At 44.7% G+C, this 15210-nt stretch overlaps 1 protein-coding gene across 1 annotated transcript in view; it reads left to right on the top strand.

Annotated features, from left to right (window-relative positions):
• Positions 1–15210, top strand: part of LOC128685564 (uncharacterized) — a gene marked incomplete at its 5' end in the record, with an annotated part of 404172 nt that overhangs the window by 360789 nt on the left and 28173 nt on the right. The window contains 1 exon segment of the mRNA XM_070088019.1: positions 4268–4312. Coding sequence (XP_069944120.1) covers positions 4268–4312 — 45 coding nt within the window.

The following is a 15210-nucleotide window of genomic DNA, read 5'->3' as shown; positions in this document are numbered from 1 at the left end:
AGTATCCCCAGTGTCTGCTGTAGGAGACGCTGCTGAGCCTGTAGCATCTCAGATGTCTGCTGTAGGAGGTGCTGCTGAGCCTATATTATCTCCAGTGTCTGCTGTAGGAGACGCTGCTGATCCTGTAGTATCCTCAGTGTCTGCTGTAGGAGACGCTGCTTATCCTGTAGTATCCCCAGTGTCTGCTGTAGGAGACGCTGCTGAACCTGTAGCATCTCAGATGTCTGCTGTAGGAGGCGCTGCTGAGCCTATAATATCTCCAGTGTCTGCTGTAGGAGACGCTGCTGATCCTGTAGTATCCCCAGTGTCTGCTGTAGGAGACGCTGCTTATCCTGTAGTATCCCCAGTGTCTGCTGTAGGAGACGCTGCTGAGCCTGTAGCATCTCAGATGTCTGCTGTAGGAGGCGCTGCTGAGCCTATATTATCTCCAGTGTCTGCTGTAGGAGACGCTGCTGATCCTGTAGTATCCTCAGTGTCTGCTGTAGGAGACGCTGCTTATCCTGTAGTATCCCCAGTGTCTGCTGTAGGAGACGCTGCTGAACCTGTAGCATCTCAGATGTCTGCTGTAGGAGACGCTGCTGAACCTGTAGCATCTCAGATGTCTGCTGTAGGAGGCGCTGCTGAACCTGTAGCATCTCAGATGTCTGCTGTAGGAGGCGCTGCTGAACCTGTAGCATCTCAGATGTCTGCTGTAGGAGGCGCTGCTGAGCCTATAATATCTCCAGTGTCTCACCTCTCCATCTAACCTCCTGTTTTCTTCTTCCCAAAGAAACACTTATGTTTACTTTTTCCTCCACCAGACTTCAGGTGTTTTTTTTTTTATTACGAAACTTTTAAATTTGAAATTAATATTAGCTCTATTAATTTAATATTTTAGAAAATGTTTAAAACAAATATTTTTATATTTATTAGAATAGTTTAATAAGTTCTTGTTATATCGTTTAGACATTGCACATAGTTTGTTAAATTTGTATCTCAGTCTAAAATAATTGTTATCAGTACTAATGATAAATTATGTAACCGTTAAAGTTAAAACTCTACCTTAGACCATGCATAATAAATTCCAAAAATAGACAACTACTGTAGCAAATATTTTACTTTATAAAAATCAATATAAAACTTGTGAGTGGCTCACGAAGCCTGAGTCAGGTTTAGATGTCACTGATGTCTGGACGAAGCCGAGGATAACTTCTCCTGAGGTAAACCCACATGGATTGGAAAAAGTTTTAAGAGTCATATGCATGTGTAACAGTTGGGTATTTTTATTGTTAGAACGTTTCGCCTACGCAGTAGGCTTCATCAGTCGAATACAGAGGAGAAAGTATTGTAGGCAGCAGTAATAATGGAGAGGTAAAGATGATATAATCAGTCCATCAATCTTGGAGCAATAGTTTAAGGTGGTCAGTCCCTCAGCCTGGAGGAGAAATCAGCTCCATGAAGAAGAATTCTTCTCCAGACTGAGGGACTGACCGCCTCGAATTATTTCTCTAAGGTTGATGGACTGATTGCATCATCTTGACCTCGCTGCTACTGCTGCCTACCTTGTAGGCGAAACGTTTCAACAATAAATATATCCAAACTGTTGTACATCAACTTGTCGGTATTTTATACCACTTTGAACAAGAAGTTTTAAACAGGTGTTGACGAGGTCATCACACATCATCTGGCGGAAGTTTAAAATAACTTTTCCTGAAAAAAGCTTTGAATAGCTTTCTAAACAGACATAAACCAACAGTAGCTGAGAATAGCCTTCAGTGAGGCAGTCAGATTCGTATCCTTGCTCTACGTTTTGATATACCTTTGAAGAATTTCGAGAGTATATCTACTCTATGAGCCCGGCCATGGGCCAGGCTCGTCTAGTGCTCGCCTGGTTAACCAGGCTGTTGGTGCTGGAGGCCCGCTGCCCCACATATCCATCACAGCCTGGTTGATCTGGCACCTGGTGAAGATACTTGTCTAGTTTCCTCTTGAAGGCTTCTACACTTGTTCCAACAGTGTTTCTGATATCTTCTGGTAAGATGTTGAAAAGTCTGGGACCCCGGATGTTGATACAGTGTTCCCTTATTGTCCCCACCGCTCCCCTGCTCCTCACTGGGTTTATTTACACTTCATCCCATATCTCTCACTCCAGTAAGTTGTTATGGCAGTGTGCAGAATTAGGACCAAGCCCTCGAGTACCTTCCACTACAATGTCCACAAGTCAGGACTTTGTGGAGAAGCTGCCAACAGAGTCTTTATGAAAACTTCCCAACTACTCCTGTTGAATGGAGGTCCCGTATGACTTCTAAAACACCGTAAACAGACTTCCTACAAGCTTGTGTGTCGAGTGGATCCATTGACCTTTGTCACTCGCACATGCAAAAGTCTGGCAGGTGAATAGCCGGAGAAGTGTGATAGCTAAACAGCATGTATAAATCTGAGTCATGTATGTCAAGTGTTCCTTAACAGGATGTAAAAACTTGTAGGAAGCAAGACATCCGGTGGAGATTCCTCCGCACGTGTATATCAGGACGGAGGGTCGAGCCTACACCCCTCCTTGCGCTTCACACATACATAATAATAATTTATTTTTACTATGTTGCAAGCCACCATGATCATTGTTACGTGCTGATAGCCACCATGATCATTGTTACGTGCTGATAGCCACCATGATCATTGTTACGTGCTGATAGCCACCATGATCATTGTTACGTGCTGATAGCCACCATGATCATTGTTACATGCTGATAGCCACCATGATCATTGTTACGTGCTGATAGCCACCATGATCATTGTTACGTGCTGATAGCCACCATGATCATTGTTACGTGCTGATAGCCACCATGATCATTGTTACATGCTGATAGCCACCATGATCATTGTTACATGCTGATAGCCACCATGATCATTGTTACATGCTGATAGCCACCATGATCATTGTTACATGCTGATAGCCACCATGATCATTGTTACATGCTGATAGCCACCATGATCATTGTTACGTGCTGATAGCCACCATGATCATTGTTACGTGCTGATAGCCACCATGATCATTGTTACATGCTGATAGCCACCAGGATCCTTCATGATTTTATGCTTCACTGAAGTGTTGGGGAGTGGTAGGTTAGTGTGGCTAATCATAGCTATTTCCTGCAAGCTAGTGCCTCCGAGCTAGTTCCTCCTACTCAGTTCTTCCTAGCTAGTTCCTCCTGCCTAGCTCCTAGCTAGTGCCTCCTAATTATTCCTTTCTCGTCCTAGATAGTGCCTCCTAACTATTCCTTTCTCGTCCTAGTTAATGCTCCTAACTATTCCTTTCTCGTCCTAGCTGGTGCTCCTAGCTAGTGCCTCCTAATTATTCCTTTCTTGTCCTAGCTAGTGCCTCCTAATTATTCCTTTCTCGTCCTAGATAGTGCCTCCTAACTATTCCTTTCTCGTCCTAGTTAATGCTCCTAACTATTCCTTTCTCGTCCTAGCTGGTGCTCCTAGCTAGTGCCTCCTAACTATTCTCTCCTCGTAATACCTAGTTCCATATCGTAACTCTTCTGACATCCTAGCTAGGTCCTTCTGGCTATTTCCTACTCCGACCTAACTAGTTTCTCCTAGCTATTTCCTTCTGATCCCACCTCGTTCCTTCAACTCTTGCTGGCCCCTCCCCATACTAGCTAGCCCCTCCCCTTACTAGGTATCTCCAGTGTTTTCTAGCCCTTTCCCTGTACTATCTAGCCCTTCCCCAGTACTATGAAGCCCCTTCCCGTAAAAGCTAGCTACTCCCCTGTTCTAACGAGCACGTCTCACGTGCTAGCTAACTCCTCCTCCGTGCTGGATAGCCCTTTCCCCGTTCTGGCTAGTCCCTCCTCCGTTCTGGCTAGTCCCTCCTCCGTTCTGGCTAGTCCCTCCTCCGTTCTGGCTAGTCCCTCCTTCGTGCTGGCTAGCCCCTCCCAGGTGCTGGCTAGCCCTTCCCATGTGTAGCTCACCCCTTCCACGTGCTAGCAAGCCCCTCCCCGTATTAACTAAACCCTTCTTAATGCTAGCTAGCCCCTCCCCGTGCTAGCTAGCCATTCCCCGTGCTAGCTAGCCCCTCCCCCGTGTTAACTACCCCCTCCCCATGCTAGGTAGCCCCTCCCCGTGCTAGCTAGCCCCTCCCCGTGCTAGGTAGCCCTTCCCCGTGCTAGCTAGTCCCTCCCCGTGCTAGCTAGCCCCTCCCCCGTGCTAGCTAGCTCCTCCTCCATGCTAGCTAGCCCCTCCCGATGCTGGCTATAACAATAATGTGTTTACCTATTCCATGCAGCGTGATCGTCGAGTGAGTACCCACAGTGAACGCTATACTACCAAGGTGCTTATATTGTGCTCTCTCTTGCCCACTTACCCTTGCCTTGCCCACCTCCCCTTCTCTTGCCCACGTCCCCCTGTCTTGCCCACGTCCCCCTGTCTTGCCCACGTCCCTCTGTCTTGCCCATATCCCCCTGTCTTGCAAATAACGTCTCTTGCCTACGACCTGTGCCTTCCCGCTACCCCGTGTTTCCCCACCTCTGTCTTGCCCACAACACCTGTCTTGTCCACAACACCTGTCTTGCCCACAACACCTGTCTTGCCCACAACACCTGTCTTGCCCACAACACCTGTCTTGCCCACAACACCTGTCTTGTCAGTCATCTCTTCTTCGCCTCTCCTGCGCCTCTCCTCCATCCTCTTCCTTCACTTGTTTGTTCTTCCTTCATTTGTTTGTTCTACTTCGCCTGTTTGTTCTTTCTTGCTTGTTCTTCCTTCACTTATTTATTCTTTATTCACTTATTTGTTCTTCCTTGAATAATTTATTTTTTCTTCACTTGTTTACGAAACCTTCACTTATTTGCTCTTCCTTTACTTGTTTGCACTGCCTTCACTTGTTTGTTCTTCCTTCACTTGTTTGCACTGCCTTCACTTGTTTGCACTGCCTTCACTTGTTTGTTCTTCCTTCACTTGTTTGCACTACCTTCACTTGTTTGTTCTTCCTTCACTTGTTTGCACTACCTTCACTTGTTTGCACTACCTTCACTTGTTTGCACTGCCTTCACTTGTTTGCACTGCCTTCACTTGTTTGCACTACCTTCACTTGTTTGCACTACCTTCACTTGTTTGCACTACCTTCACTTGTTTGCACTACCTTCACTTGTTTGCACTACCTTCACTTGTTTGCACTACCTTCACTTGTTTGCACTACCTTCACTTGTTTGCACTACCTTCACTTGTTTGCACTACCTTCACTTGTTTGCACTACCTTCACTTGTTTGCACTACCTTCACTTGTTTGCACTACCTTCACTTGTTTGCACTACCTTCACTTGTTTGCACTACCTTCACTTGTTTGCACTACCTTCACTTATTTGTTCTTCCTTCACTTGTTTGCATTACCTTCACTTGTTTTCACTACCTTCACTTGTTTTCACTACCTTCACTTGTTTGCACTACCTTCACTTGTTTGCACTGCCTTCACTTGTTTGCACTACCTTCACTTGTTTGCACTGCCTTCACTTGTTTGCACTACCTTCACTTGTTTGCACTGCCTTCACTTGTTTGCACTACCTTCACTTGTTTGCACTACCTTCACTTGTTTGCACTACCTTCACTTGTTTGCACTACCTTCACTTGTTTGCACTACCTTCACTTGTTTGCACTGCCTTCACTTGTTTGCACTACCTTCACTTGTTTGCACTGCCTTCACTTGTTTGCACTACCTTCACTTGTTTGCACTGCCTTCACTTGTTTGCACTACCTTCACTTGTTTGCACTACCTTCACTTGTTTGCACTGCCTTCACTTGTTTGCACTACCTTCACTTGTTTGCACTACCTTCACTTGTTTGCACTGCCTTCACTTGTTTGCACTGCCTTCACTTGTTTGCACTGCCTTCACTTGTTTGCACTGCCTTCACTTGTTTGCACTACCTTCACTTGTTTGCACTACCTTCACTTGTTTGCACTACCTTCACTTGTTTGCACTACCTTCACTTGTTTGCACTACCTTCACTTGTTTGCACTACCTTCACTTGTTTGCACTACCTTTACTTATTTGTTCTTCCTTAACTTGTTTGCACTACCTTCACTTGTTTGCACTACCTTCACTTGTTTGCACTACCTTCACTTGTTTGCACTACCTTCACTTGTTTGCACTGCCTTCACTCATTTGCTATTCATTTGCTTGCTTGCACAACCTTCACTTGTTTGCATAATCTTCACTTGTTTGCACTTCCTTCACTTGTTTTCACTCCCTTCACTTGTTTGCACTATCTTCACTTGTTTACATTACCTGCACTACCTTTACTTGCACTACCTTCACTTGTTTACACTACTTTCACTTGTTTGTACTACCTTCTCTTGTTTATTCTTCCTTCACTTGTTTGCACTACCTTCACTTGTTTGCACTACCTTCACTTGTTTGCACTACCTTCACTTGTTTGCACTACCTTCACTTGTTTGCACTACCTTCACTTGTTTGCACTACCTTCACTTGTTTGCGCTACCTTCACTTGTTTGCACTACCTTCACTTGTTTGCACTACCTTCACTTGTTTGCACTTCACACTCAGTCTTCCTCTCCAGCTCACCTCAGTTTTATACCTTCGTCTTGATGACTGAAAATGGTTGTAAATTATTTAAGATATTAGGTGTGAAAGTGTGAGATCATCTGTCGATCATCTCATGGATCATCTCATGGATCATCCCATGGATCATCTCATGGATCATCCCATGGATCATCCCATGGATCATCTCATGGATCATCTCATGGATCATCCCATGGATCATCCCATGGATCATCTCATGGATCATCTCATGGATCATCCCATGGATCATCTCATGGATCATCTCATGGATCATCCCATGGATCATCTCATGGATCATCCCATGGATCATCTCATGGATCATCTCATGGATCATCCCATGGATCATCTCATGGATCATCCCATGGATCATCTCATGGATCATCCCATGGATCATCTCATGGATCATCTCATGGATCATCTCATGGATCATCCCATGGATCATCTCATGGATCATCCCATGGATCATCCCATGGATCATCTCATGGATCATCTCATGGATCATCTCATGGATCATCTCATGGATCATCTCATGGATCATCTCATGAATCATCCCATGGATCATCCCATGGATCATCCCATGGATCATCTCATGAATCATCCCATGGATCATCTCATGGATCATCTCATGGATCATCTCATGGATAATCTCATGAATCATCCCATGGATCATCCCATGGATCATCTCATGGATCATCTCATGAATCATCCCATGGATCATCTCATGGATCATCTCATGGATCATCTCATGAATCATCCCATGGATCATCCCATGGATCATCCCATGGATCATCTCATGGATCATCTCATGAATCATCTCATGAATCATCTCATGGATCATCTCATGGATCATCTCATGAATCATCCCATGGATCATCCCATGGATCATCTCATGAATCATCTCATGAATCATCCCATGGATCATCCCATGGATCATCCCATGGATCATCTCATGAATCATCTCATGAATCATCCCATGGATCATCTCATGGATCATCTCATGAATCATCCCATGGATCATCTCATGGATCATCTCATGGATCATCTCATGGGTCATCCCATTAATCATCCCATGGATCATCCCATGGATCATCCCATGGATCATCTCATGGATCATCTCATGGGTCATCCCATGGATCATCCCATGGATCATCCCATGGATCATCTCATGAATCATCTCATGGATAATCTCATGGATCATCTCATGGATCATCCCATGGATCATCCCATGGATCATCCCATGGATCATCTCATGGATCATCTCATGGATCATTCCATGGATCATCTCATGGATCATCTCATGGATCATCCCATGGATCATCCCATGGATCATCTCATGGATCATTTCATTGATCATCTCATGGGTCATCCCATTAATCATCCCATGGATCATCCCATGGATCATCCCATGGATCATCTCATGGATCATCTCATGGATCATCCCATGGATCATCCCATGGATCATCTCATGGATCATCTCATGGATAATCTTATGGATCATCTCATGGATCATCCCATGGATCATCCCATGGATCATCCCATGGATCATCTCATGGATCATCTCATGGATCATTCCATGGATCATCTCATGGATCATCTCATGGATCATCCCATGGATCATCCCATGGATCATCTCATGGATCATCTCATTGATCATCTCATGGGTCATCCCATGGATCATCCCATGGATCATCTCATGGATCATCTCATGGATCATCTCATGGATCATCTCATGGATCATCTCATTGATCATCTCATGGGTTATCCCATGGATCATCCCATGGATCATCTCATGGATCATCTCATGGATCATCTCATGGATCATCTCATGGATCATCTCATGGATCATCTCATGGATCATTCCATGGATCGTCTCATGGATCATCTCATGGATCATCCCATGGATCATCCCATGGATCATCTCATGGATCATCTCATTGATCATCTCATGGATCATCCCATGGATCATCCCATGGATCATCTCATGGATCATCTCATGGATCATCTCATGGATCATCTCATGGATCATCTTATTGATCATCTCATGGGTCATCCCATGGATCATCCCATGGATCATCTCATGGATCATCTCATGGATCATCCCATGGATCATCCCATGGATCATCTCATGGATCATCTCATGGATCATCTCATGGGTCATCTCATGGATCATCTCATGGATCATCTCATGGATCATCTCATGGATCATCTCATGGATCATCCCATGGATCATCCCATGGATCATCTCATGTATATATATATGAGCAGACAATTGTGGGCAGGTGAAGGCTGTACTGTGTTTGTTTGGTACTTGTGTGTTGTTAAGTGCTAACACCGTCACCTCACTTCTCAACACCTGAGTTTACCCTTGTTGTAGCACCTCACTTCTCAACACTTGAGTTTACCCTTGTTGTAGCACCTCACTTCTCAACACTTGAGTTTACCCTTGTTGTAACACCTCACTTCTCAACACTTGAGTTTACCCTTGTTGTAGCACCTCACTTCTCAACACTTGAGTTTACCCTTGTTGTAGCACCTCACTTCTCAACACTTGAGTTTAACCTTGTTGTAGCACCTCACTTCTCAACACTTGAGTTTACCCTTGTTGTAGCACCTCACTTCTCAACACTTGAGTTTACCCTTGTTGTAGCACCTCACTTCTCAACACTTGAGTTTACCCTTGTTGTAGCACCTCACTTCTCAACACCTGAGTTTACCCTTGTTGTAGCACCTCACTTCTCGACACAAAATAAATTTTCTCTTGTCTTGAGCCACATTCAAGTGATAACTTCCTCCTTGTGCACATTCATCTAACAATCTCGTGAGACGCAACAACTCTCTAGTTTGTGTCATAATCTTTCTTTTGCTTCAATTTAACACAAATACTGTATATTATAAACTTTATTCACCTGTATTATAAGCGTATGTTTTATGCACTTGTAGATAATAAAGAGTGGACCACCTACGTCTTGTAGAGTATTGAGGAAGATACATGTGCAACAGTTGGGTATCTTTATTGGTGAAACGTTTCGCCTATACAGTAAGCACTTTCAGTCAAAGGAGCAAGTATTGTAGGCAGTGGGAGCAGTGGCGATGTAATCAGTCCATCACCTTAGAGAAACAGTTTGAGGTGGTCAGTCCCTCGGCTCCGTGGTCTGGAATACTGTGACCTGAAGAAGTCTATCGTGTAGGCGAAACTTTTCGACAGTAAAGATAGTAACTGTAGCATGTGTCTTACTCATCAACCTGGTATTTTATACCAATTTCAACATTGTAGCGTATTAAAGCATAATTTGTTTCATTGTAAGACATAAGTTATATACATTACAATGAAAGGTGTGTATATTTCCATGTTTATTTACTGAGATTTTAATCCTTATTTTAAGAATTAAGATATTTGTGTCTAGTGTAGTCGATATTGAATCCACTAAAGCAAACCACTGTATCTCGATTTATTTGTTGGATATAACCTTGTACTTTCTTCTTATAAGATTATAGTTACTTTTGCTCTCACGTTATCTTTTGTCAACTTAAAAAAAAAACTCTGCATATTGATATGTTTAAAAAACGTTCACTAGTATTTGGTTAACATGACTCACGAAATCGTAATGACACGATTGCACACAAACCATACCACGGGCCGGGATAGAACCCGCGATCAGAGAGTCTCAAAAATCCGGACCGTCGCGTTAGCCACTGGACCAGCTAGCCGCATTTGTGGTCACAGTGGTGCCTATGCTAACCTTCCTATGGTGTAGAAATATACCTAGTTGGACGAATCCTATTGTGGCTAGCTGGTCCAGTGGTTAACGCGACGGTCTGGAGTTTTGAGACTTTGATCGCGGGTTCTATTCCCGCCTGTGGTATGGTTAGTATTTTGTTGTTATTGTAGTGGACACCAAACATCTTAGAGTATTAATTTAATTTTGAATAGCGACCAAAATATGCAGGCACTCTCCTCCTGTTAACATAGAACGAAATTTTTCGCCTGGAACAGCGGATGTTTATACCAGGACAGACTGGTGGAGTTTTTTGTTTATTTTCCTTAATGATATTTTATGAAATAATGTTTTTAAATGACTGTTAGGTACATATGTAACTTTCTTGTTTTTTAGTTAAAAATAGTTACGATTTTTTTATTTCTTGTGCTAGCTTTGTGTTAATTGTATAAGGCTTATGAACAAGAAATTCATAACTTTCTTTTTCATCTAGTACATAGTTTTCTACATGACTATTCGGTACATGTATGATATGTTGGTATACAGTATTTGTGGTAAAAATTACACTATCTCCAGTAGTATTTCCAGGATGTGGTACTCTAACCTACTTGAGGAAGATTCTTGGAGATATTCTTAATGTTCTGATACAACTTCATGTGGTGGCGTGTGAGTCTAGACAAGAGTGTCGGGCACCTATCTTATAAGAGGCGCGTCACTCTTCATCTGGCTGCCTCACTAACAACACATCAACATTCATTTGTTCGCACTTATTGCGATATTTCCATGATTTTTTTTAATTCCGAATAATTTCACACAAACACACACACACACACACACAGGCGGGGCCAGGAGCTGAGTCTCGACCCCTGCAACCACAATTAGGTGAGAGGAATTGATAAGGTGGACAGAGACACAATGTTCCAGAGATGGAACACAATAACAAGGGGTCACAGTTTGAAGCTGAAGACACAGATGAATCACAGGGATGTTAGGAAGTATTTCTTCAGTCACAGAGTTGTCAGGAAGTGGAATAGTCTTGTAAGTGATGTAGTGGAGGCAGGATCCATATATAGCTTTAAGAAGAGGTATGATAAAGCTAAGGGAGCAAGATGAGTAACCTAGTAGCGACCAGTGAAGAGGCGGGGCTAGGAGTTGTGACTCGACCCCTGCAACCACAACTAGGTGAGTGCAAGTAGGTGAGTACACACACACACACACACACACACACACACACACACACACACACACACACACACACACACACACACACACACACATACACACACGCACAGTGGGCGCCTGTTACGAGCGGGGTCCCACAGGGGTCAGTTCTAGGACCAGTGCTATTTTTGATATATGTGAACATGATGGAAGGAATCGACTCTGAAGTGTCCCTGTTCGCAGATGACGTGAAGTTGATGAGAAGAATTAAATCGGACGAGGATGAGGCAGGACTGCAAAGAGACCTGGACAGGCTGGACATGTGGTCCAGTAACTGGCTTCTCGAATTCAATCCAGCCAAATGCAAAGTCATGAAGATTGGGGAGGGGCAAAGAAGACCGCAGACAGAGTATAGGCTAGGTGGACAAACACTACAGACCTCACTCAGGGAGAAAGACCTTGGGGTGACCGTAACACCGAGCACATCACCGGAGGCACACATCAACCAAATAACCGCTGCAGCATACGGGCGCCTGGCAAACCTGAGAATAGCGTTCCGATACCTTAATAAGGAATCGTTCAAGACACTGTACACTGTGTATGTTAGGCCCATACTGGAGTATGCAGCACCAGTCTGGAACCCACACCTGGTCAAGCACGTCAAGAAGTTAGAGAAAGTACAAAGGTTTGCAACAAGGCTAGTCCCAGAGCTCAAGGGAATGTCGTACGAGGAAAGGTTAAGGGAAATCGGACTGACGACACTGGAGGACAGAAGGGTCAGGGGAGACAGGATAACGACATACAAGATACTACGGGGAATAGACAAGGTGGACAGAGATAGGATGTTCCAGAGAGGGGACACAGGGACAAAGGGTCACAACTGGAAGCTGAAGACTCAGACGAGTCACAGGGACGTTAGGAAGTATTTCTTCAGTCATAGAGTTGTCAGCAAGTGGAATAGCCTAGCAAGTGAAGTAGTGGAGGCAGGAACCATACATATTTTTAAGAAGAGGTATGACAAAGCTCAGGAAGCAGAGAGAGAGGGCCCAGTAGCGATCAGTGAAGAGGCGGGGCCAGGAGCTGAGTCTCGAGCCCTGCAACCACAGTTAGGTGAGTACAATTAGGTGAGTAAACACACACACACACACACAGACACACAGACACACAGACACACACACACACACACACACACACACACACACACACACACACACAGACACAGACACACACACACACACACACACACACACACACACACACACACACACACACACACACACACACACACACACACACACACACACACACACACACACACACACACACACACACACACACACACACACACACACACACGTTCCCTCTGCCACCAACCCCCATATCACAAACCTCACCCCAACAGCTGTCCCTTACGGGCATTCTGACCCCACCCCCATCATCACAAACCCCACCTACACCACAGCCCCATATAGGCCCCCACCAAGGCTCTCGCTCCCCCAACCCCAATATTCTTGCATGACCACAATGATAGAAAAGAAACTGAAAGTTTGGTACACAAACGCGGATGGAATAACGAATAAACATGAGGAGTGGAACGAAAGAATGAGTGAAAAATCCCCAGACATCATAGCAGTCACAGAAACAAAACTCGCTGAGACAATAACAGACACAATCTTCCCAACAGGATATCAGATCCTGACGAAAGATAGAAGGAGTAGAGGGGGAGGAGGGGTTGCACTGCTCATAAAACACCGATGGGGATTTGAGGAAATGGAAGGCATGGACATGATTGGAGAAAGAGACTACATTGTAGGTACAATTCAGTCTGGAGAACATAAAGTAGTCATTGGAGTGATGTATAACCCACCACAGAACTGCAGGAGGCCAAGAGAGGAGTACGAAGAAAACAACAGGGTGATGGTGGACACACTGGCTGAGGTGGCAAGAAGAGCTCACTCGAGCAGAGCAAAGTTACTGGTAATGGGCGATTTCAACCACAGGGAGATCGACTGGGAAAACCTGGAGCCACATGGGGGTCCCGAAACATGGAGAGCCAAGATGATGGATGTGGTACTTGAAAACCTCATGCATCAACATGTCAGGGACACAACCAGAGAGAGAGGGGAGGATGAGCCAGCAAGACCGGATCTTGTGTTCACCCTTAGCAGTTCAGACATTGAGGACATCACTTACGAGAGGCCCCTTGGAGCTAGCGATCACGTGGTTCTGAGTTTTGATTATATAGTAGAGTTACAAGTGGAGAAGGTAACAGGAACTGAAGGGGACAGGCCAAACTATAAAAGGGGGGACTACACAGGTATGAGAAACTTCCTGCAGGAGGTTCAGTGGGACAGAGAAATGGTAGGAAAATCAGTAAACGAGATGATGGAATATGTGGCAACAAAGTGCAAGGAGGCAGAGGAAAGTTTTGTTCCCAAGGGAAACATAAATAATAGGAAGACCAAAACGAGTCCTTGGTTTACCCGAAGGTGTAGGGAGGCAAAAACTAAGTGCAACAGAGAATGGAAAAGGTACAGGAGGCATAGGACCCAGGAAAACAAGGAGATTAGTAGAAGAGCCAGAAACGAGTGTGCACAGATAAGGAGGGAGGCCCAGCGACAGTATGAAAATGACATAGCATCGAAAGTCAAATCTGACCCGAAACTGCTGTATAGCCACATTAGGAGGAAGACAATAGTCAAGGACCAGGTGATAAGGCTGAGGAAAGAAGGTGGAGAACTCACAAGAAACGATCAAGAGGTATGTGAGGAGCTCAACACGATATTTAAGGAAGTATTTACAGTAGAGACAGGAAGGACTCTGGGGGGACAGACCAGATGGGGACACCAACAAGTGTTGGACGACATACATACAGATGAGGAGGAGGTGAAGAAACTGCTAAGGGACATCGATACCTCAAAGGCAATGGGACCGGACAACATTTCCCCGTGGGTCCTTAGAGAGGGAGCAGATATGTTGTGCATGCCACTTACCACAATCTTTAACACGTCCCTGGAAACTGGGCAACTACCTGAGGTATGGAAGATGGCAAATGTAGTTCCCATTTTTAAAAAAGGAGACAGAAAAGAGGCACTAAACTATAGACCTGTGTCATTGACGTGTATAGTATGCAAAATTATGGAGAAGATTATCAGGAGGAGAGTGGTGGAGCACCTGGAACGGAACAAGAGTATAAATGCCAACCAGCACGGATTCATGGAAGGCAAATCCTGTGTCACAAACCTTCTGGAGTTTTATGATAAAATAACAGAAGTAAGACACGAGAGAGAGGGGTGGGTTGATTGCATCTTCTTGGACTGCAAGAAGGCCTTTGACACAGTTCCTCACAAGAGATTAGTGCAGAAGCTAGAGCATCAGGCGCATATAACAGGAAGGGCACTGCAATGGATCAGAGAATACCTGACAGGGAGGCAACAACGAGTCATGGTACGTAATGATGTATCACAGTGGGCACCTGTGACGAGCGGGGTCCCACAGGGGTCGGTCCTAGGACCAGTGCTATTTTTGGTATATGTGAACGATATGATGGAAGGGTTAGACTCAGAAGTGTCCCTGTTTGCAGATGATGTGAAGTTGATGAGGAGAGTTAAATCTGGTGAGGACCAGGCAGGACTTCAAAGAGACCTGGACAGACTGGACACCTGGTCCAGCAAATGGCTTCTCGAATTTAATCCTGCCAAATGCAAAGTCATGAAGATAGGGGAAGGGCACAGAAGACCACAGACAGAGTATAGGCTAGGTGGCCAAAGATTGCAA

The sequence above is a fragment of the Cherax quadricarinatus genome, chromosome 23, assembly GCF_038502225.1.
Source record: "Cherax quadricarinatus isolate ZL_2023a chromosome 23, ASM3850222v1, whole genome shotgun sequence".
Classification (NCBI taxonomy): domain Eukaryota; kingdom Metazoa; phylum Arthropoda; class Malacostraca; order Decapoda; family Parastacidae; genus Cherax; species Cherax quadricarinatus.
The sequence above is the reverse complement of the archived record's forward strand: the minus strand, read 5'-3'. Positions and strand labels throughout refer to the sequence as shown.